This window comes from Ambystoma mexicanum, chromosome 1p (genome assembly GCF_040938575.1).
Source record: "Ambystoma mexicanum isolate Mex_15411 chromosome 1p, UKY_AmexF1_1, whole genome shotgun sequence".
NCBI classification, from domain to species: Eukaryota; Metazoa; Chordata; class Amphibia; order Caudata; family Ambystomatidae; genus Ambystoma; species Ambystoma mexicanum.
Genome location: NC_090921.1, coordinates 983,157,093 through 983,181,385, shown reverse-complemented (window position 1 = coordinate 983,181,385; position 24,293 = coordinate 983,157,093). Strand labels below are relative to the sequence as shown.

At 47.2% G+C, this 24,293-nt stretch overlaps 1 protein-coding gene across 7 annotated transcripts in view; it reads left to right on the top strand.

Annotated features, from left to right (window-relative positions):
- Positions 1-24,293, top strand: part of CNGB1 (cyclic nucleotide gated channel subunit beta 1) — a 1,007,057-nt gene that overhangs the window by 621,479 nt on the left and 361,285 nt on the right. For all 7 annotated transcript variants that reach the window (XM_069654372.1, XM_069654395.1, XM_069654388.1 and 4 more), the window contains one exon: positions 51-101. In XM_069654372.1, the coding sequence (XP_069510473.1) occupies positions 51-101 (51 nt within the window). The remainder of the gene's footprint in view (positions 1-50; positions 102-24,293) is intronic.

Here is a 24,293-nt window from a genome sequence, read left to right as displayed (position 1 = left end):
CTGTGTCTAATTATGTTGCATTGTCACCATGTCTGCTCTCCCTTTCCTAGGCTGCAGATCTCCTATCACAGTGAGAGCGATGAAGAAACCAAGGTGGCACCGTAAGTCCCTCTATTCCCTCTGCTACCCAGACACAGCGTGGCATGCAGATAACCTTCTAAGGGGCTTTTGAAAATGTATCTATGGCATTTGATGACCATTATTGACTGGAGTGTAAGAAGGGGTTTAATCTGTCCTATACTGTCCAGGTTTAGATGTAAAGGAAGATATCTGCAGGTCTCATCACTGATAGAGGAACACGCTGAGACTCAGTTTGTCTAAATGCTGTACGTCGATAGCTCTGGGTGCAGGCAACTTCCTGACAAAAGCAGAACATCACAGAAGGAAGAAGCGAGATCTCACTAGATGACAAGTGCAGTCATGTCACTGTGGTTTGACTGAGATGTACCTGTATTAAGTGTAAGATAAGGAAGGAAAACAGCAAAGCTGGTTTATCAACACATACTGCAGCCTCCATGTAATAGGTTTCTCCACTGTTATGTACTGTCATCAATCTGTCATTATTTCCCCCAGGCTCCAGGGATATGCTCCCACTTGGGAGTGCCCTATAGGTGTCCTGGCAAAGGGCATTAATACTGGGCTCAAAAGCGGGATCATAGCCGTCGGTTTTCTAGTGTACAGGAGCTGCCGGCTGTGGGGTCTTTTTATACTGCAGGGACTGGGCTCCCCACAGGGCTCTAGGGACCCCTTGTCCTTTCCTCGGGTCATGTTCTGTGAGTGTTCCACTCCTCTCCACTTTAGTCCTGTTTTAACTGGTTTAGGGGATTGCATCGAATACATTTGGTCGAAGGAAAATTGGTTGAATTTGTTTTTTTTGACAGGTTGATTTTGCCGCATAAATATGAGGGGAGAGACCCCCTTCCATCCCCCCTTAACCTCCCTACAATAATGATTTCCCTAAACCCACACCACACATTTATATGCGTTAAAATTCATCAAATAAATTGAGACCAATTCTCCTTCGACCAAATCTGCTGCGCAGTAATCTGCCATTTCCGTTTTAACCAAGTGGCAGAGTACCTACCTGTTCGCCCTGCAAAGCTGCAGGTTGATGTGAAGTATTTGAGGAAGTGCAATACCTTTGCTGGCAGCCTGGCAGCCTGGCAGCCTTCTGCATTCTTGATGATGCCAGGCAGAGAGAAGGAGAAGGAAGAGGTTGGCTCATCTAGTGAGCCTGCATTGCACGGATTGCTGGCACTGCGTCACTACACCTTACTTCAGCCTGATTGTGATGCTGATTGACAGAGGTACCCAATGAACTCATTGCTGGAAATAAACATTGAGGGTGCCACTAACAAACACTTTCACCGAATATTCTAGGACTGGAGTTTGTTTATATAACTGCACCAGTCCTAAAATATTTTGGGAAGAGTGTTTAGTGACCTAAAAAATGTATTATTTACCCCTCAGTGTTTATTACCAGTGATAAAATCACATATAACCTTGACCGAACTCTGCCGCTGGCAGATGGGCAGACATTCAAGAGGTTTGGAAGTGAGCCGGAAACTAAACATCCAAGAAAGGGTTGTATGTGATTTCATTGCTGGTAATAAATATTGATTACTACGATTACTGCAAATCCTTTTCACTGCTACCCACGGCCCATCACAGTACCGACCCAGTGAAACCTGCTCTGCTGTGGGAGAATAACACAGATCAAGACGCAACCCAAACCGTAACTACACTTTGAACCACAGAAATTGGTGTAATGAGGCTCAGCCTCAGTATCCAACAACCCCACTGACAGATCAAACGTGTCAGCAAGATGAATAGCAAGACAGTGACGGAGGAATCCCGGGGAGATAGGCGGATCTGCTTGCAAGGGGAGATACCTGTAAATCCTATAAATCGGGATCAGGTTCACTTTTCAGAGGTCTCTATTTACAGTGCTGCATATGCGGCTACCGCTTCCCTTCCCTATTGCGGCGGTGCGCAGGCCTCAGATGCCTCTTATAGCATGGGGGACACTCCATGACCCCCATTTTTGTCTATTTTTGGGATGTGAAACACTCTACTGTGGAAACATATAAACTGTCCCGTAAATCCTATTCATAAGAGAACTCTGGAGGAGGTTTGGGCGTGATCCCTTGCTCCAAGGGTGGGATATGGAGGAAAGGAGATCCAGAAGGACAGCCTGTGAAGGTTTGGGAGAGGCTGGCAAGACCCACACCTCAAGGAGTCTCTACAAGTCCATCCTGGAGAGAGCGAGACCAACCAGGGTATCTGAGAAGACATTCCCCATTTTGAGGGCATTGAAAGGCATCTGGAAAAGACTGTGAGACAGGTGCAGTAATTTCCTTGAGATCCTCGGACCATAGAAACTTTATTTTAATGGTCCGCCTAAATATTTTACCATTGTTAGTGAGAATGGCTTGGGTGGGCGGCCACAAAAAATGCTCTTGTGGACTGGGATGCAACGAGAACATTTAACACTTTTTGTTGATATGCCCTATTTTGCTTGGCCTGAGGAAAATGTGTTTTAAAAACAAGTTGGGAATTAAGGATATTAGGAGTACTATGCATTTCTTTATATTTTAACGACTCAAATTTTATATCTCATGTTTGTAATTTTGTTAAGAAGGGACTGAAAATCTATGGAAGACCATTTTTAAAATAAGGATTTTATGTTTTTAAATTAATGTCACCTGTTATGTATTGATGTTTAGAGAATGTTAATGGCTAACGCTGAATAGATTATTTTCTCTCTCTGACCGTTTCCACCGCCTGACATCCCGGTGCTACTGGGATATCAAAGGCAGCGGAAGGACAGTAAGTCCCCATTCCCGTGGAGTCCCACAGGACCCACGGGAATGGGAACCCTGTAGCACCGTTGGTAACTGTGCTGGTGCATTAGTGAGAAACCTGTGGGTAGGGACCTGAACTTCCTGCAGGTCAGGCCTACTGGTAGTTCACAGCCCCTACCAGCAGACTCGAAATGAGCTGTTCCTGGAAATGGTAACCTTGTTACCAACACCATTATTTCCAGACCGTCTCAATTATGAAGAAGCCCCAAGTCTTGTTAACAAGTATCCTAAAAGTGGACAAATAAAAACAGGCAATTAGACTAACGGGTAGGCATTTCCCCCCCTATCCTGTAAAAGTGCACAACCAATGTAATCATTATGACCAGCATGAAATGTCAAATAAAAATTCAAGCAAGATTAAACAGCAACCTCTTTCAGGCAACATTAACGGGGAAAACCTTTTCTGAACCCACAACCTTGGAATTCATGACACTGTGTTACAGCTTCTTGTGAATATAGAAAATGAAACCTCAAAGCCAGGATATTCAGGTCAGTTGTTATTGGGTGGATGGCTCCCCTTGTAGTATCATCATTTTGATCATCTCCTTGTCTCTTCAATTCCTTTCTCTTACTCCTGGTGGGGGAGGCGTTCCAGTTTCATGCCCTTTCAATCTCCTTTAGTCATGTCTCCTATACTCTGTTTAGGCCTACCCTGGAGCCATCAGACACAGTAGTTTTCCGCCAGGTCTCACCATTTACTAATGGTTTTTCAAATAGTCCAGTCTTTTTAATGGTGTGGCGCCAATTGGTGTTGCAGAAACATTTTCCCCCAGTTGTTATCTCTATTTAACTCATTCCTTGCATTGGCTTCTGTACCTCGGCAGCACTCACGTTTCTCCAAGTTCAATGCCCTCATTCTGTCCCCTGTAGCACACAGTTGGCCACAAATCTAGTTATTGGGCACTTAGAATGCTGCACGGGTGCGTATTATCCATGGAATCACCCCCTTGCTGTCACAACCCTGTTATCCTCTTTCCCCCAGACCATGCTCAGTTAGGCACTCCCATCAACAGCCTGATATGCATGCTCCTCGACGGTTCAAGCGTCCTAAAGAAAACTCTAGGAAGAATTCTGGAATCGACGGGGCGCTTTGAAACACAATTTACTTGACTTATAAGCGCCTTACAAATGCACAATAAATAAATAAATCATGTTGGATCTTACTGAACCAGATTAGTGCCTTGTAGCTGCTGTAGTCCCCCTGCTATGGTAAATGGGTGCTTTCCAGAGCTGTGCGTTTTTTCTAGCTTCTGCCTCTTAATCTCCCTGACTACACAAGACTCCTGGGAATTGTCAACATACCTCCCCAATGAATTACAGAGCCAATGGCCCTCATTATGACCCTGGCGGTAAGTATCGGTCATTACCGGCATGGCGCAATTACCGTGTCCATACTGGTAATAGACCGCTAAAATCGGCCCATTACGAGTTCGTGGGCACGAGCTTTGCACCATGCCGGTAATAAAATCATCGCCATGCCGCTAAAGGCCAAAAAATCCCCCTTACCGGCATTGTATGCAGTGCAAATAGCACCTCCGGCAGCCTAGCTATCGGGATTAGCGGTCACCGCTATTAGCGGGAACCGCTATTAGCGGTGACCGCAAATAAGCGGATCCGGAAGTAGCGTCATCGCAGAGGAACGGGAAAGAGCATGGCGGCCATCTTTAAAAACACAATCCATTGCCATCCACCACAACCAGGAGACATCTGACCCCCAGAACTCCCACACACCTCAACCACCACCTGTCTGAATTGAAAATGCCAAAAGTTGTGAAGAAAAGTGGAGATCGGCTGCGCCAGGAGCGCTTCTCAAGAGAGGAGCTGACCATTTTGGCTGAAACCCTTCAGGAGCATGCAGACGGCGTGTTTGCAACAGAGATGACCCGACCGGCGCTGCTGCGGAAAAAGCAGATTTGGGCATTGGTCGGCCAGAGGGTCAGTGCTGGTGGCACAACACCCCACACCCCAAAACAATGCTGCAAGCGATGGGACGACCTACGTCTCCGCGTGAGAAGCATACTGGTGGCAAACAGAAATCTTGGGATGGCGACAGGTGGAGGTGCAGAGTCGCCCCTAAAACTCCATCCATGGGAGGAGATATGTGCCTCCACCATAGGCACGGAGTGCATAGAGGGAGTTGGGGAAATCGAGAGAGGAGCCCCGTCATCAGCTGATGCAGGTAGGTGTCTCAAATCTAACTATGCCAATACCACCACGATGATGTCCAGATGAATGGGAAGTGCAATGATGTATATCAGGGTCCACCAGACACATAAGCACAAGACTGCCTACAGGCAGTGCACAGCATCACCTTGTCCACATGCATGATGCACCCAATTTCTGTTGCTACCCACATGCCTCCATGCATCACCCACCCAAGAGTGAGACAACCTGTATGTCACTCCCTCCAATGTGACTCATCCACCGATCCATATCAGTGCAGCCACCACAATGCATGCTCAATGCCCGTAGACCCATCACTAACCCTCTCCCTCCTTTGGTCCCCCACAGACACACAATCAGACAGCGCCGATGACGACACCGGTGCCACCCCAGCTAAAAAGGCCAGGGCCGAAGAGGGACAACACCGGCCCTCCACTTGAAGGGGCATAAGGAAACCCCTACGACACGAAAAGGCCAAGAGCACACCACAGGCCACAGCACCAATGTGCTCCACGTCCACCACTTTGGCACCCACAACAGCCAGCATCAGCCAAGTGTTGCGGCCGAAGGAACTGCATCGGCTGCAAGCAGCACCATTGGGGAAACAGCTGCCACAGCAGCAATCTCGGATGACGAGGAAGGGGATGTGCTGCATGTTGCTACTCCCCCCACTGGCCCCCTGCATTCCCCCCACCTGTCCCCATGCAGCCTGCCCGACACCAGCATGCACGGGCTATCTCCGGCTAACTCGTGGCCGGTCACTCCCAGCCCAACCACACCTGTGTCGGAGGAACACAGTATTTTGGGCACCCCTCGACCATCCACCCCAGCCCCAAACACCCAAGAGGGGATCCTGGACATTATAAGGCGCCAGCAGCAGCTCACTGGCCTCTTGACACAGCACATTACAGAATGTGGTAGTGCAAGGGAGGACATGCGTGAATGTGCTGCTTCCCTGAGGTCAGCAATTGAGTCCAGCTCAAAGGACATATGCGCAGAACTGGCCGCAGTGCGGCACGTACTGTCCGAGATGGTGCAAGCAATGCGGGACATGCTTCCATCCGAGCAACCAAGTACATCCTCGGCTGTCAGTTCCACCAGAACCAGCCCCGTGCACAGGTCTGGCAGGAACCTACGGCGACCAGACAGGGGTGCACCTGGTGCTGGAAGAGGGGGATGCCAGTAGGCACAGCCTTGTGTATTGGTGCCACGGGGTCCACTGGTGCACAGTACTGCACACCATGAGTAGGGGAGTTGAGGTGGGAGGGGGGTGTGGGTGTGTTGGGGAGTTGAGGAGGGAGGGGGAGTGGGTGGTGTTGGGGAGTAGAGGGGGAGGGGGGAGTGGTGTGTTGGGGAGTTTAGGTGGAGGGGGAGTGGGTGTGGGGGGTGGAAGGCCTGTTCATTTAGTTTTGCTTATTCAATACACTTTTTGGTTAATCAGAATTCACATGTGTGGACATTGCTTATTGCGTACGTGTGCTTAATTGGGTAACAGTCTACAGTGTCCATGTCCCGGACACACCCTGTGCCCCGAGTGCCATCTCCATGTTACCCCCCTTCCATGTCTGCTAGAAACATTGGTTGATCAGAGTCTGACGCATGGCACGTCCCTCCCGTGCATCGTTATGTCCCTGAGGTGCTGCCCCATCCCCAACCTCCTCATCCTCATTGTCAGGTGATTGCAGTTCAGGGGCAGGGGCACATTCCGGCTGATGCACATATTGTGTAGCATGACACATGCCATGACAATCTTGCCCACCTCCTGATGCCCGTACAGGAGTGCCCCACCAGACCTGCTGAGGCAGTGAAAACATGCCTTCAAAAGGCCAAATGTCTGCTCAATCACCACACGGGTACGTGTATGCGCACGATTGTAGTCCTCTTCGTGCCTGTTCTGCGGGTTCTGGACTGTGGTAAGGAGCCACCTCTTCAAGAGATAGCCTGCATCATCTGCATGTGGGCAACGATGTATGTGTAAGTTACCACATCATATTTGACATGGCATGCATGTATTTCTTATTTTCAAGCCCATTTCCATGCAAGGATGGAGACACACGATGTGACTGCTATGTGTGTATTCCTCTTATGGACTGGTTTGCATGCCATCTACTAGTGGGCACAGGGGGGTCAAGTTCCTTGTGAGTGCCCATGCACTGTGTTAGTCTACAGTGGTTGTTTCTGTGATGTTGCAGATGTCCGGTGATTTGTATGCTTTCATCCTGGTACCGTTGATCTCAGCCTCATGATGATCTCACTACGCACAACAAAAGGTGTCATTCAATTCAGTTGGGCCTCTTTGTCAGTGTAGTAGTGTATTGATGTTTTTGACCCTCATGTGACTCCTTTGTACGCAGTAATGGGGGACTGTCCTTTCAGTTGATGGTGTTTGGTGCTGTGTATTGGCCATAGTCATTGCTTGTAGCTGCATTTTGATGAGGGGATGCGATCTGATTTGGTACAGTGCACATGCAGATGGCTGTGGAATGGTTGTGACACTGCTTCATTTACATGGTAGGGCTGCTTACATCTTGCGTTATGTGGTAATGTGTCAGGTCCAGTCTGGGCTGCTTTGGGGCATGAGCATGCTCCATTACCTCTGGCACTCACAGCCAGGTGAAGTATGCATGTATACGTCAATCATCTACCCACATCAAATTTCCATGGGCATAACATGCGACTCACCGAGAAGCCAGGATCTCTGCCCTGCTTGTTGCTCCATGTAGTGTGGTACCGTCGAGTTCCGCAGGATCATTGAATCATGGATAGATCCGGGGAATCGGGCACAACAATGTGTGCTGATCCTGTTTGAGTCACATACCATTTGCACATTGATTGAGTGGTATAGCTTACGGTTCATGTACGCTACCTCCATGGCATGTGGGACCACCAATTCCACATGGGTGCAGTCGATGGCGCCAATGCAACTAGGTATGCCAGTCAGTGAATGGAAACCTACTTTGGTGTTTGAGATCTCCTGGGCAGACCGTCGTAAGGAAATGTGGTCATCTGTGTGCTTGAGGAGAGCATCAAGCACTTGGTTCAGCGTGCGTGAGAATAATGGTTGTGAAATGCCATGCAAGTGCCCCACTATGTGCTGGTAGGTGCCTGTGGCCAGGAAGTGGAGCACAGAAATTACCTTAAGTAGGGGTGAGATGGCAGTGCGTGTTTCATTCAGGCTGACAATGTCGTCATGTATCATGTCCCCAATGGTGATGATGGTGTCCCGGTCCAGACGGTACAGGGTGTGGATCTGCTCAGCGGTTAGGTTGAATGGACTGGCTCTGATGCGTGGGATTGGGGGCTACCTGCGTGGTGCCACTGGCTGTGCTGGTAGGGCATGGTGGCCCTGCCTTGCCCTCCTTCTCCTCCTGCGTCTCCTCTGTGCTGCCTGTTGTTGTTGTTCTTGTTTTTGTTGTAGCACTTCCACTGCAATCAGGTCCTCCAGCCGCAACATTGCTAGTAGTATTGGGATCATTGTGGAGTGTGACTGGGTGTGGGAAGGGGTGGGGTGTGCTCCTTTTGTGCTTGCCCAGTCTGTATAGCCTCCACCTGTGCTGATTGTGTGCACCTGTGGCAGTTGGGAAAATTGCACATGGCCGTTAATGGTTGGTCCGCGATGGCGGTATTAGCACCATTGCGGTAAGGTACTTTACGCCCTTCACAATGGTGTTAATTGCATGTCCACCCGACTCGTGATGTTCCCCACTTTGCGCCATGACGGTATTTACGGCATGGGAGGTCGCGTGCCCGCGCCCTTGGCGCTTTTCGCAGCACCGTTAATTACAGTGCCGTTAATTGCGCATTGTCAGGTTATAATCGGCTGGAGCGGTAATATCCACCTCAATATCCACCTCAATATCGTCTGCCTCAGCAACAGCATCCATAACTGTGCCTACCTGGACAGGCACCAGCAGAAGGCTGTTCTCCACCTCAATATCTTCTGCCTCTCGGGTGGATGATTCTTCTAGTATTTAGTCAGAGGATTCTTGTACAGTGAGCCCTTGGGCTCTACATCTCCCTGCAGTTGAAACTGCTGCCAATATGACTTCCATACCAATTGCTTCTGTACAGCTAACACCAGTCAGTGCACCCCAGCAGCCAATCTCTTCTCCTTTATATGATTCTGTGGTTCTTCCAAGGTTAAGTAGAATTTGAGATTGATGAAGAAGTCGGTCACCCGAAATGATTACATGTTTTTATCTTGCCTTAAGCCAAGAGAAGCCCTAAATGCTGTCCCCCTTCCAAATCTACACTTCGAGGAGATATTTGCGCTCCAGTTGGTTTGTAAAATATTTCTGTACATTTTGAGAGCATGCTCAGCAGAACACCAAAGGGTGAGGGCTGTCCAAATAGTGAGTTGCTTTGTGAGTTCTTAACTCTTCAGGCTGTCATGTTCCTACGGGTGATGAGGGGCATCGGGTAATAACCTGTTGGCAATTAGGATTGATCTTGATCACTTTATGGGAGAGCCAGAAAGGGAGGTGGGTTTCCTTGAGACACTGCTCTTGGTGCGGCACTATGTTGAAGAGGGGAGGTCTGGGAGGCATCTGGGTAGGTTGGTGCTGAGAGAAGGGCCAAACTTACATTCCTGTGATTAGGCAGACAGATGATGTATTGGTTTCAGATCCTGATGCAATCCATGAGGTATTTAGAGGATTCTATGAATGAGTGATTGCATGCAACTATAAGGCGAGCGGATTCTGCAACTATTAGGTCTTTTTTGGTAGAGGCTAAGCTGGCGGCACTTGACGATTCTGCTAAAGATGTATTAGGTGCCCCCATTACTGAAGATTACATTTTGAAAATGATCAAAGGCTTACGGACGTCTAAGGCCCCGGGATCTGATGGCATCACCTCAGAGTTTTATAAAGAGTTTGGCCGAGGGGAGTGGTCGAAGCTGGGGTTCAGGAACATGTTTGATTTTTACGTGGAGGGGACATTTGTTTCTTGGCAGCAGGTTGAGGCCAAGCTCAGGAGCACATTGGGGTTTGCATTGCAGTACTATAGGATCCGTGAGGCGTTCCGGGCTTGGTCTCTGTGTTTTCCTTCAGAGGCACAAGTGTTTGCAGTTCTGAAACATCTAGTTAACTCGGCCAACGCTAGAAGAGTGGTGTCCACGATTTACCTGATGGTTCTGGGTTCAGCTCCTAGGGCGGCATTAGCATGTAGATCGCAGTGGACAGGGGATATTGCGTCAGACTTGGGGGAAGATGGCGATATGTTCAAGGTTTAACGTATGCAATTTAAATTCTCCACCGTGCATATTTATCCCCTTCAGTTCAAAAGAAATGTAACAATTCTAATGATGGCCGATGCCCTAGATGCAAATTAGAAAACACTGGGTTCATATATGTTCTGTGGGAATGCCCCTCTTTGTTGTTGTTTTGGCAGCAAGTAGTCGAGAAAACGGGCATATGGTTTCTTGCGAAGTGCCCAAGACATTCTAAGCTGTTTGTTTGGGTGGCTCCCGGGGATGTCCAAGGGCGGGAGGAAATTGTTGTCTATATCCATGATTCTTGCTAAAAGATCTATTTTAATGCTCTGGTCTAATCCTGTTGCTCCGACGGCAGTGATTGGCTGCGGGACTTGGCATGGGGCTGTGATATAGAAAACAAATATTGCAAGTTGTTGCCTGGGAATACTAAACCAAGTGAGGTGTGGGACCCGGTTTGTGCATTTCTATTGGCACGTGAAGCTGAAGCTGAAGCTGCAGATGAAACAGACATAGTAGAATAGAGGGTGGGTTCTTGAGGAGGCGTTATTGGAATGAGGGTTTGGGTTCAGACGTTATGACTTATTTGTGCAATGCATATGTTTTTTGTTTTGTACGAGAATGTCAATGTTCTATTCAAATATACTGTGTGGATGAAGCACGGCTCATATTCTTGGTGTCCAGCCCACCGCAGTGGCCGAGTGGGTGGACGCAGGCTAATGAGGGAGTGATAAAAGACAGCTGGTCGCTGTATTATGAATTGCATTTCTGAACTTTTGGTTTCTTCCAAGATGTCCTATGCTCCTCTGTGTTGGCTGGAATGTGAACCTGTTTATAAATAAAGCTTTAAAAAGAAAGGCGTTTGGGAACTTGGAGTGAAGATAGTGTGGATGCAAAGACCCTGCTCTCCCACTTCTAACCTGTAAGCTGTAACCAAGAATAAAGAGCATCCTTTTCTTTTGCACCTACCTGGGTCAGACTGGTTCCTGTTCCTTATCTTACCTGGCCCAGGATACATCACATACCAAGTGAGTTTGGAGTTGATACCACACATAGGATAGCTTGGAGGGAGCACACTCATCTTGGAAAATAAAAAAACCCGACCAGCATGGTGTCGTTACCTGGTCCCTTGCTTGCTTAGAGGCTGGCGGCTGGCATGAAGTGCAGTATAAAAAACCATTACCTGGGTCATGGCCACATTGAAATCAGCGCAGTCAAACAATCCCCACCACTTGGCAAGAAGGTCTACGTGAATGGCTCAGCAAGCTGTAATTGTTAGAGCCGAGGAGTCAATTAGGACTGCAAATGATATACAAGTGAAAGCCTTTCCTGGAGCAGAGAGGTATCTACGCTTCACCAAGCCCTTTGGCAGGAGTGTCATGTCAGTGAAACATTTTAGCTTTACCCAATTTCACAGCATGATGGCGTGAAGGGAATTCAGATCGAGGTGCACATGGCACACATCTCTGAAGGAAGTGAAGGCCCATTTTCTGTTTCTATGTCTTCTCTGCGCACGTGCGAGTCTAGCGCACAACCTCTAGCTGATCCCAGACACTGCGAAGTGGCCAGTTCCAGCTTTGACCCAGTCACAGAGGAAGAAATTATGTCAGTACTGGCAAAGTTGAGACCAACATCCGGTGCTGAGAATATCTTGCCGGCTAAAGTGATCCTGGATAATAAAGAACTTTTCTAAACTAACTAAAATAGTAAATGCCTCGTTTAAAGAGAGCTTAGTACCCAGGGACATCAAAAAGGTGACCATCTCCCCTCTGATAAATAAGACAGGTCTTGATCCCAAAGACCCTGGAAACTTACGTCCAATCACTAATTGAAATTGTTTTCTCAAAATCTTGGATAAGATAGCAACTGATCAATTGCAAAAGCATGTAGAAGCTAGAGGTTCTCTGTATGAACAACAATTCGCCTTCAGGACAGTGCACAGTACTGAAACCGCCATGCTAGATCTAAAAACCCACATGCTTGAAATTGTGGATCAGTGCAAGGCAGGGATTTTGATGCTCCTAGATCTTAGTGCAGCATTTGATTTGGTGGATCATCAACTCTTGCAAAAAGCCTTGTATAATATAGCAGGATGCTCTCCAGCCGCTCTCGCATGGTTGACTTCCTTTTTAGCAGACCGGAGTGCTTGAGTGCACCGGGGGGACAAATTCTCTGAACCCATGCCAATTAACTTTGGAGTGCCACAGGGAGCAAGTCTATCCCCTTTGCTCTTCACTTTATATATGAGATGTCTATGTGACCTTCTAGAAAGCGTTGGCATATTCTTTACGAATTACGCCGACGATACTCAATTGATCTTTGAACTAGAGGAGGACCATATTACAGACAGTGCCAAAATAACTAAGGTCTATAATATCACAGACAAATGGATGAGACAAAACTGGATGTGCCTAAACGGCTCTAAAACCGAGCCGAGGCAGAGACCAACTGGGCACTGAATATGAAGCTTTTACTATAAAGGAAGAAACCATTCCAGTCCTCCCCCAGGTCAAGACACTGGGGATGATGATGGAAGCATCAACGGGCTCAGAAGCACAGGTGAAATAACTCCATAGGAACAACGCATACTATCTACGCCTGTTGAGAGCAATCCGTCCTTTCCTTAATGAGGAAAATATGGCCACTATTGCTAGGGCCATTATTATGTCCTGACTGGATTATGGCAATGCTTTGCTCCTAGGATCCTCCAAGAAAGAAATAGAAAGAGGTCAAGTCATGGAGAACAATACCATCTGTATTGTGAAAGGGATCAAGAACAGAGAACACATCACAGAAGGAAGGAAATCCTTACACTGGCTGAGAATGGAGGACAGAATGACTTTTAAACATATGACCATGGTCCATAGGTGCATTTATGGCACAGCGCCCAAGTACTTGGAGAAACCGTTCTCCAAATACAGTCCTTCACGATCACTACGATCAACAGATCAGGGCCTTCTTAACATGTCGCGCTTCTGCCTGGCTACTGGCAAGGGTAAATCCTTCATTGTGCAGGCAGCACGGCACTGGAACAACCTCCCGACCTCCCTGCCAGTGGAAACGAACCTACTGACCTTCAGGAAGTCTTTGAAAACCCACCTTTTTAAATGAGTTGGATTCAGTTATCTGTCATTTTCCGATAACACCCGCGTATTTTACTCTCCTGTACGTTTGTCTCCTGTTTTATGTTCTATGCGCCCTGATGCCTGTGGGCTACCAGCGCGCTACAAGCATATAAATAAATAAATAAATAAGAGTGCGTGATGGTTCCTGTCTGTTTTGGAAGTCAGTGATGTTAGGTGCAATAGCCCTGAAATTCTGCAAATCCACTTCGGGCAATAAGGCATTTTTTTTCGGTATCAAATGTCCGTCAGCAGAGCCTTAACCCAGAGAGCAAAATACTGGTGCCTTTACTGCCATTGATACTGACTGCACTCGGGGGACAGCTCGTATATCTGTCGCCTTATGCTTTCTGGTAAGGGTTAACACATTTTGAAGCATATTATATTTTTCATATAGAACGTACAATTGAGGTGGCGATTTTTAAGGATTAGAGGATGCTATTGTTATATTTATTAACTAATGGAAAGTGTGTTGGTGTTTTTTTTACCGAAAAGTATGGTTGTATGTTTCTGTGACCCCAGAATAAACGACTGGCGCAGGTGCGTGTCATTGGCATCTCCGTATAAACCAGGGAGACTCCTGCATATTCAGGGAGCCCTGGGCACTCTGTGCCTTGACATGGCCCCCCTGCTGCTGTTGCATCAGGAGCGTCCGAAAAATGGACCTGCGAGGCTGCCAAAGTGCGTTCCTTGTATTGCATCTGTGAATCCTATCCGGACACACTTCATTCTTTTAGGAGCGGCAATATTTTAAAAAAAGACACATTTTGTCGTAATTTGATCTACATCTTCACTGCTCTTTCCTTTCCGGGCTTTTGAACTACACATCCCAGTTTTCTCATTTATATGAAAGCATCCCCCACCCTACGCCCCTTTTATTTCCTGTCGTTCACCTGGCTCTTTTTGTGTGACGAACGCTGTGTGGCAATGGCCGCTCCTGTAATTGCCCTGCCTCAGCTGCCTGCCACCCTGCCACCCTGCTCGGAATCTCAGCCACCAGTACAAGCCCAAACTGGAGCGCTCTCAGTCGGGATCTTTTTTTTCCCGGCTTGTGTTTTCTCATTTGCGATATTATTTGTGTATGTCGGTTTACACTGTCTCGGAGTTCACTTGCTTGTCCAAAGGGCGCCATTGACGTCATACAAAACACACCAAACAGACAACTCCTGGGCTGCGTGAGCTCAGCGTGCGCACTGTGAGGGCATAGGCGGACGACCATCCTGAAGGTCTGTTTACCTAAGCACAGAGCCTTCCTCGCAGCACGTGGGTGGGGACCTAGAAACAGCCCTGAAGCCGGAGCTCCCATCCCTTTCCTCCACAGGTGATGGCGCCCAGGATGACGTCGCTTCAGGCGTCTCCTAGCAACACCCTTCTCCTGCCTAGCGACGGCTCGGCTTCTCCAAGCAACGATGCCTCTCGTGTGGTCCCCCTGACACACTCACATCTACCCCTGCCAGGCTGGGGACGAGAGATGGGATCACTGGCCGAGCCTTCGCCAATCCTCTTATTGCTCAACAGGATCTGCCACTAATCTAACCCTGCGCCCCTCCCCTTACCCGGTCCCAAAAAGAGTAGTCTCACCACCAGCATTCTGTGGCTGGACGCAGCACCCAATCCGTCACAGTGGTTCGAGAGGTGGGTGTCCGTGGCGAGAGGGTTTTCCTGCATGAGGACTAACAGCCTTGCCAACCTTCGCTGTCAGTCAAGACGGTGAACTTGACCCATTGGACTGCTCCGAGCACAAGTAGGTGGCATTGCTGCGTTCTTCGCGTGCGTAGCTTTTGTTTTCCACTGATGACAGGAGGCCATTTGATTTCACCGAAATGCCTCCTCGAGCCCCGCAGGCTTTCCTGAAATGTCAGGAGACTTTCTGTTTACAAACAGTGTCAGCACCTACGTTCACGGTCTCCCTGATGTCATCACCACGAGCATCCCTTAATAGAACACGCATTGGCATAACGCTCTGGTTTATTAAAGTGCAATTCTTCAATATGTTAGGCGAGAAGGTATGCTTTCTGTACAGGGTTACAGCGTTCTGTAATCTAACTTGTGAAGAGGGGCAGTGCAGTGTCTCTCTCTCACACACATTCACAAACATCAAACAGGATCACTCATTCACACAGTTGTGGCAGGTGAATGTTTTTGTAGGTGATCCATAGCCATACAATCAGAGACGTAATTTCTCCAAAATGCCAGGTGTAGCGAAAGTGACATCACACGACCCTTGACCCCTTGATGACATCACAGGAAGTGATGTCATTTGACCATGCCCCCACGTGACATCACGGGAAGTGATGGCAAACGACCTTCAGGTTTTTTTTAGATGCGACAAGCACCCATGTTTCCAGGCACTCTCTTTTCAGCCAGATATAAGAATCGAGACACAGAGGGAGGCGTGATTTGTCCACGATCGCACATTTGGGGAATGTCATTTTCCAGATTCAACATGGGGTTCAAAAAAACATAATGCAGTATTTGCAACCGGGTAACCAAAATCTGTAACGCAGGCTACAGCTAGTGTATTAACCATCTATAAGTCAATCTACACAGAAGTGCCCCTTATCTGTGGCATTGCTGTGTTAAGCCAAAAAAGCAGTGACCTGGGGAGGCGTGCGCTGCTGTTTACCCAGGAGCAAAATGCTGCACGAGCAAGGCCTGAAAATTAAACCATTGACCAAGAATTATTATCATCAAAATTCCCTGGTTATAAATGTATCTATGAGTCAGCTACCACTACGATAGAAACGTCCTATTAGACTGGTCAGTGTGCACACAGGGGAGTGCACCTGATAATGTTACCTGTGCTGCAGTATAATACCTGGGAAAGGTTCTTTCAATATATCCAAGACCCCCCATAGTTTTTATTATGTAAGCGTAATACTGGGTGCCAGAGGACTATAAAAGAAACACCATTTAATGTGATATAATTGCTGCACACATAAATCCATGGCACCACAGTTATTTTAAATTGAAAACACCCACAAGTTGCTTCTGACCCTGGGACTCACTGGCAGACTTCATGGCGTGCACTGCACACTACCTTTTTGGCAGACCCAGTGGTGCCGAATGGCATAGCACAAATTATGGTGCCTCCCCTGCGAGCCATGCTGTGGGGGCCCCCCAAGCTCCTTAACAAAGCACAGGGCACGCCACACTGCGGGCCGGTCCGGACCACCACATGTGCGCAATAGCCATGATATGATATAATGTGATAGGTTATTTATAACGCGCTTAATACCCAGAGGTTTCTAAGGGCGGTCCCGGGTATCGAACTTGTGTTGCTCGGTGTCTTCTTGTTTCCAAGGCGAGCACGTTGCTGCTGAGCTATCCTCCCGGGACTCCCATGATGATTATGCCGCGGCAGAGGCATGCACTACTGAAAATGAAAGGAGTTAATATGTTTTCATTCAAAGCTTAAATGTGTAACGTAACATAGAAAGAAGGGGGCGATGTCTGCTCCACAAATATACCAGCCATTAGTGGTGACTGGTGAGTTGTTCTTTTGGAGGGTCAATATTTGCCAGAAGTATGTGATTGCGACCGAGCGTAGCGAGGGAACCCAAACTAACGAAAATGGGTTTGGGTAGTTTCAGGGGGGATTCTTCTCCCTCGCCAGGGAACATTTTTGAATAATGGCGCATTGCACAGCACACTTTTTTTGAAAATGTTGATAAAACGACCAACAATTTGGGTAAAAGGCAAACAATCAGTTTTGTAGGGTGTAGGGTAAATCATGAAAAAAAGTACAATAGATGCAAGTCACCAAAAGTGCACAGGGCATTTCACAGTGCACTATCATGCTGGTTCCTGCAATATATGGCAGTATAAAACACTTTTTCATGCTGGCTGTGCCCATACATTTCCATGCTGGCTCCACCAACATATGCTAGTATTCCAATATAAGAACATTCTCATGATCGCTTTAAAATGTTTTTTTTATAGTATCATTACTGGCACTGGGCGCAAAACTGGCTCTGCCAATATATGCCAGTACTCCTATGTAAGAACATACTCCCGTTGGTTTGGCCGTTAAAAGTGACATGTCACAATATGAAACCCTATCCAAACTGGTTCCAATGTAAGCCAGTCTAGACCCATTAGAACATTTATCGTGCTGGGTTCATCATAGATGCTCAGTTAATAAAAAGTCATGCGACAGTAAAAAATAAACAGGCCGCTACACAAAAACATCAGTCTAGCGAGCTAACACTACTTATCATTTCTTGCTCTTGGTTCCTGTATGTGAGCTGCAAGGAAGCCGAGGGAGAAGGGGTTGGAACTGAGTGTGCAATGTGACATGTGCCACATGTCATGGTCAGCTCCAACCGCTACTGAGCGACTCCCCCGCCTAGCCTTCACCCTGACCCACCAGACCTGATGTGGCAGGGGCCCCCATGATGCAGGGAGATTCTGCATCGAGGGGAGGTGAGGTCAAGAAATGCCTGGGGGGGGGTAAACTGGTGGGGTTGCAAGGGAGTCCCCAGGGGTTGCAACTGCAGCCCACAGGAGTCGCAGTTGCGACCCCTGGTCACCCCCAAATGACGTCCCTGCATACAATTTACATTTCTGTAGGGTAATGCATGGAAATATTCAATGTTTGCTAGGTCATCTACATTACTCAATTATATTTTAAAACACATTCAGGCAACCTGTCCCTTAAAATATATGCCAGCAGTGCCCTGTAAAACCTGATTTCGTGATCACTGAACCAATATAAGAGTGCTTTACCACTCTAAAACACATTTTGCAATGGCCTATGATATATGGTAGTAATTCTTATGAAAAGCACATGTTCATGATCATTGTGCCCAAAAATATGCCAGCTTTGCCACCATATGACTATGCCCACAATATGTCCTAGCACTGCCGTTTTAAATCATATGTTCATGAGGTCTTTGACTACAGCATATGCCAGCACTGACACTGTAAGAAGACACCTTTGTTGCATGTATCCACAATAGTTGCTGTCATTGCCACTCTAAGAACACTCATGTTGTCCATCCACACTATAGGCAAGCATTGCCACTGTGAGAACATACTAATGCTGCCTGTGGCCAACTCATGCCAGTATTGCCCTGGAAACGTAGTGCAATATGCCTGCATGTGCTAGGTGTGCCTTAACAGTTATAGGCCAGTGTTGCCAAGGTAAAGCAAGTTTTCATAATGTGATATTCTCCCTCACATCCCCACTTTGCCTCCTCACTTTTCCTTCCCCTCTGCACACACATGCATACATAGCCACATGTGAACTAACAGATTGACAACCACTAAGTGCCCACCCTCAACCAGGTGCACTTACACACACTGACAACCACGCACATTGACACACACACATACACACACAGAAACACACATTTGTTTATTTTCTACTGACCTCCACCAGTCAGCATCACCCTGGATTCAACACCCCTGTTGCCAGCTGTTCAGGCATAAAGGGAAACATGGAAAGGTGTCAATCAATGCCTCTCCCTTAGTCCTGCTTCCAAGAGTTTTTCCCAGGGCCACAGAGCTGCTGCCTTGCAATGCAATGATCCTCATGGCTGCATTGATCCAGATCATCCTCGAGTTTAAAAAAGCCTTCAGTATGCCAGCCAGCATGCCTAATGCACCATGCAAGGCTGGGAAATGAGAACCCCTCCTGACTTGTATGGCCCATTAGGCAAGTGCAGGCGTAGGGTCTTCAGCCGAACAGCGGGATATCAATCATCCCCCAGCACCATCCCATGCAGGAGTGCACCTTCTGCTGCTTTCTGCAGCAGAGGGAGCGCTTGCATTTTATTGGACCTACCCTCTAGCTCCTTTATGATGGGTGGCAGTAACTCGCATACTATGTATGAACCTAGGTACACACTGCAACACATCACATGTACAAGAAGGGGGAGTTTTTCTTCCTGGCTATCTTACTTTTAGGTCTCAAAGAATTGTTCTCAAACACTGTTGAATGTGATATAATTTCGCTTTTATTTGTGCAAGTGGTTGGTTTTCTTTCAAATTAACGCAGGACGCCCATGGCGGGCACAACAAGGCCCAACTGGAGCCACTGTAACTACAGCGCAAGCAACCCATATCTTCAACTAGGGCCCTACAGGGAGCTACACACCGGTACCAATAGCCTTGATAAAGACCTCCGGGTCGAAACACGTGTCGGCTGACTCGAGACCCCCAAATGTACCACATGTATACTACAATTTGAAAGAAAACCAACCACTTGCACAAATAAAAGCGAAATTATATCGCATTCAACAGTGTGTCAGAACAATTCTTTGAGACCTAAAAGGAAGATAGCCAGGAAAAAAAACCTCCCGCTTCTTCTACTTAACAAAAGAGGTGTTTGGCTAAACCTCACACAATTACCTGTGATCTTGCAACCTGCTTTCCTACCCCGATGCACAAGGAACAACAGAGCCCAGCAAGGTTGTTTCCAAATCTAGAGCCAACCACGTTTCTAACATCACATATACACATCACACATGTTTTACTTACCTGCTTTGGGACCTGGACAGCAAATCAGCACTCATCCATAGTCTGTACTCATCTGCGACAATCCCTACTCATTTTAGTGGTCCATTCAGGATGGAGGGTCGCATCAGCGACTACTAATGTAAGAGGCCCTCAAGCCAGAATAGATTAAATCTCCAGATAACCTCGCCCCCAGCCACACACACAATGGAGGGCACAGTAACCCTACCAAACTCCTGCTTTCCCATGAATCAATAGTAGGGTACCAGAGCTAGAAACATTACCCCAGAGGCAGCCCCCAGAACCCGCCACAGTACTCCATGTGGTCCCCATCATGTTGTGCTTGAGTCATTCCTCTTCATTGAGACCCTGCAATGGGTCTTATCATTACGTGTGCCATTACCTGTGCATGATTGCTTGAATGCGGGGGTGGGTAGATGTAGTTGCGTGTGGATGAATGGGCGTCAGGTATTGCCATAAATGGCAAGGTAGCCCACCATATGTCAAGTATAATTAAGTCAAGTCATTAATGACACCGGAATGAAACCAGTATTTAGCATTTCTTATTTTTTCAGATTTCATAATTTTTGGCTAGTTTGCAAGGGCTCAAGTCGAGGGTACACGCGGGTGGACTGAGTCCCCCCACTTTTTTCAGAGGGTGGACTCCTTCATCCCCAGCTAAAGTGAGAAACATCCTCTTTGAATTCATGCCGACCTCAGGGATTGAACCACAGCCATCGGGTGTGCATGCTGGACACCTCACCACTACGCTGATGAAAGACAACAAACAACTAATGTGAAATATCCAATTTCAGTACTTTAACGTTTTCAAAACACTATTTGAAGAGAATATCCTCTCTTTGTTATGTGTGTGTATTGATTTTATGGAAGGCTATGCCATTCCTCCTGTGCAATTTGGGTGGTTAAGAATAGCCAATTTAATAACATTTATGGTATTCCACTGTAAAGTGCAAACTGCAAATTTTGACATGTGTGCATTGCGTGTTTGCGGAGCGTGTGCAAAGCGGCAGAGTCTTGTGGGTCTGTGGGCGGGACATAAATCTCAGGGTTTTTGATTTTCAAATGTAGGCAGGTATACCCCATGCATGCACAAAAAGAGTCACGGAAGTGCACGCACATGCGTACACACAGAATATAAGGCATGCCAAGCATTGATCAGCTGCCATCCAGGGACACTTTTACAAAGGGCATTGAAAATAGCAAAGCGGCACCAGCACAAGGTTTCAAAATGGCACTGGTTCATTGCACTCGTCCTGCTACAACGCCACATAACCGGGGAATTCGTCCATCTTTGTACCAACACACTTGCTCATTCTAATCGGCCTTTTGATACCCCACCCAGGAAAGGTGTAGAATGACACATGTTTTCTTTGTTGGCATAAAAAGGCTGCAGATTTAGGACCCTGCCCATGTTATTAGGCCGCCTCCTAAAGAAACGCAGGAAGTTATGCGCTTGGGATGGCCGAGAAAAGAAGAGGGGCATGGCAGCAGCCAATGAGAAGGGGATAGTGGCTTTGGGCTTTCCACACCAAAGGCTCATGTGGGCTAGCGTGCTTGGCATGATGCTAGCTTGAGAAGCACCCGCAGCTCGGCAAAGTCCCTGAATGGAGAGCATGGCGGGATGCAGCAGGTCCATTCCTCAAAGCACCATAAAGCCCCACAAGGCACAGGGCACCAAACTGAAGCGCACACCTCAGGAGGAGAAAGCAGAGGCAGATGCGAGAGACAGTGACAGTGGCGGCTGGCAGGGCATCCAGTAGTCCAGCGGGAAACAGCTGGGTTATCTTGGACTAGGAGCCATAAACATTTGAACAAATAGTCCACTGTGTGCAATAAGAGGTCTTGGCTCCGCCCCCTAAATAGGTCCAACACCTAATTGTGTGTACACTTGCACCCCTATATGTAGACTTTCCAGTTTATGCATTCCGTAGGGGTTTTACAATTTCCCCTCCAAAATTTAAAATCACTTTTATACTTTTTTCACTCATAAAAACAGAAGGTTTTTTTTGACAGAATTTAAGAAAGGTGAACATTGTATTGGGGTTAACCAGAAATATTACAAGATCTTACATTTGATTGTCTGGTACCTCTGGGGCAGAGGCCAAGGAGCACAGGCTTCATCCATCGGTGTTCATGCCAGAGCCTCCTCTTCCTGCCATTTTCTTTCCCTCCCGCTCCCAGTCAGTCCCTGCCTCCCAGGCGGCTTCCTCCTGCCCCCACCACCATCCACCAACACCACTCTCTCTCTGTTATCACTTACCTGTTTATCACTTCTCCGGCTTCCCATCTCCATGTCCATGAAAATGGTAAAGGGACCGGCAAGCTCCCGTTGCCATTTCAATGGCAGCTATGATGATTGCAGTTTATATGCAAGCCTTTTCTTTTGCCAAAAAAGGAGCTTAGCACCCCTGACATCATTCCCAGGTGCTGATGGCAATGATCCATGCTGTGATGGGCCATGCAGAGTGTTTACGTCCCTTAACCCATCTCAAAGACCCTTGCATCATTCAGGCTTGTTAACTTGGGCAGGGGGCTGTTATCAACTGTTATGACACACCCCAGCTTGCGCTATTGCTTCAGTGTTTTCTGTCAGTTGATTTACGGGTTTGCTGTTGTTGTGAAAAGATCAATTGCACAGAATTAATTTTTGATTTGTAATAAGATAGTAACAATTGTCATGCACTTAGCATTCATTGATTGAAAAACAAGTTGGTTGGGTTATCAGTGGGTGTTGCTGCGCCTCTTGTATATGAGTTAGGTTTGTAGTTTATATGTTATGTTACGTTATGTTAAAGCAACTTCTAAAGCACACGGCCACCAGATGTATCTTGGCGCTAGAGGACGAGACAAGCCTGAACTAGAAGTGCTCCATTTAGAACAGATATGTCTTAACAGCCTTCCTGAAGGCCAGAAGGTTGGTTAACTTTTAATGGCTATCGGTAGTTCATTCCAAAGCAGAGCTGCTGCTATGGAGAAAGCACGGCCTCTGATCCGAGCATGTCGGCAGGCAGGTACATATAGAAAGATGAGCATATTGTTATAGGGCTGTTATAAAGGAAAGGCAATAGCATGCCACCCCAGGCTGTATCAAAGTATAAGAAAACTGTTAGGCCTTAGTATTGTTACCTTTTGCCATTCTCACTAACTACTGTGCACAAGAAAGGATACAACCAGCAAAGATGGAGGGCCAAAAGTAACATGTGAAGGTCAAAAGGAATTGTATTCATTTCTAGTTAAAATTAGGCAAAATGTTTATTTGCATTTGCTTGCAAGACAAACAGACAGCAACCTAGCATTAACTCATTCCCAACCAACCAATTGTCCCGACATCCAGCCCTGCTCCTTTTATTCGTTTTCTGACACTCAACCCCCGAAAATTCCAGAAATACTAAGTGGGCCTTAGGGCACGCTATTTCCGCCTCACACTCTAACAGACGTTTTCAATGTCCTGAGAGACTAATCTGCCCTCAATGTTCATGTCCACTAGATGTCACGTGGCGGAGTTCTTCCAGGTGAAAACAGAGGCACATGTGTACTTCCTGTCACATCCTCCTCAGGTGTGGGGCGTAGGGCCTTCACCCCCTGACATTATTCCGGTGCTGATGTCAAATCCATTGCCAGGGCCTGTTCAGACCGGTGCGATCCACTGACTCAAGTCTGGCGAACTTGCCCCCGTCACCTGAGGAAGACTGAATATCCATGCCCAGCGATTTGATTATAGCATCCAGCAAAACCTGCTGTCAATCGGAGCAGAGGGTAAGTAAAGAGTGAGATAAATGCAGGTAGGTGATTTTTGTCGGTGATAGTGCAACATTGTTTTGACTTCCCCTGCATAAAGGTGAAGACCACCTTTGCTTTGATTTCACCTTTAATTTCTTTATTTAAATAAATTTGAGTTTTGAGAAAACCACCTGATTCTTGTCCAGAATTCTGGGATGCCACTATACAATTTGTAGGTATTAGGCTGAGGTTGCCCACCTGACGTAATGTATAACCATTGACCAAAATATAGCTTACAGGTGTATGCAGAAAGATACACTGCATATTGGATAGTTGATACACGTGTGGAATCTGGTCTTGTCTCTGTCCTCCACTGCACTGCTGGTGCTCTAGCCTGCTGAGCAGCAGGGATATCCAGCTGGTGTCCATGTCCAAGCACACTTGCCCTTGGAGCAGCTTTTAAACAAAATGGATATCTTTTACACAAACTGTACAAAGAGGTGTGTGAGTTTCACAGTTTGTACAGTACGCAATTCACATCTCCTGAAAACTCACATCAACATGCCTATGAGACAGACTCATACGACACACACTCTTATGACAGATGCTCCCATGGCAAATGCTCCCAAGGCATACGCTCCTATAACACACAATCTTCCTACACATGCTTGTATTAAACATGCTACTACGACACAAGTGGCCCTTGTGACAAATCAACTTCTGGGGCACCGG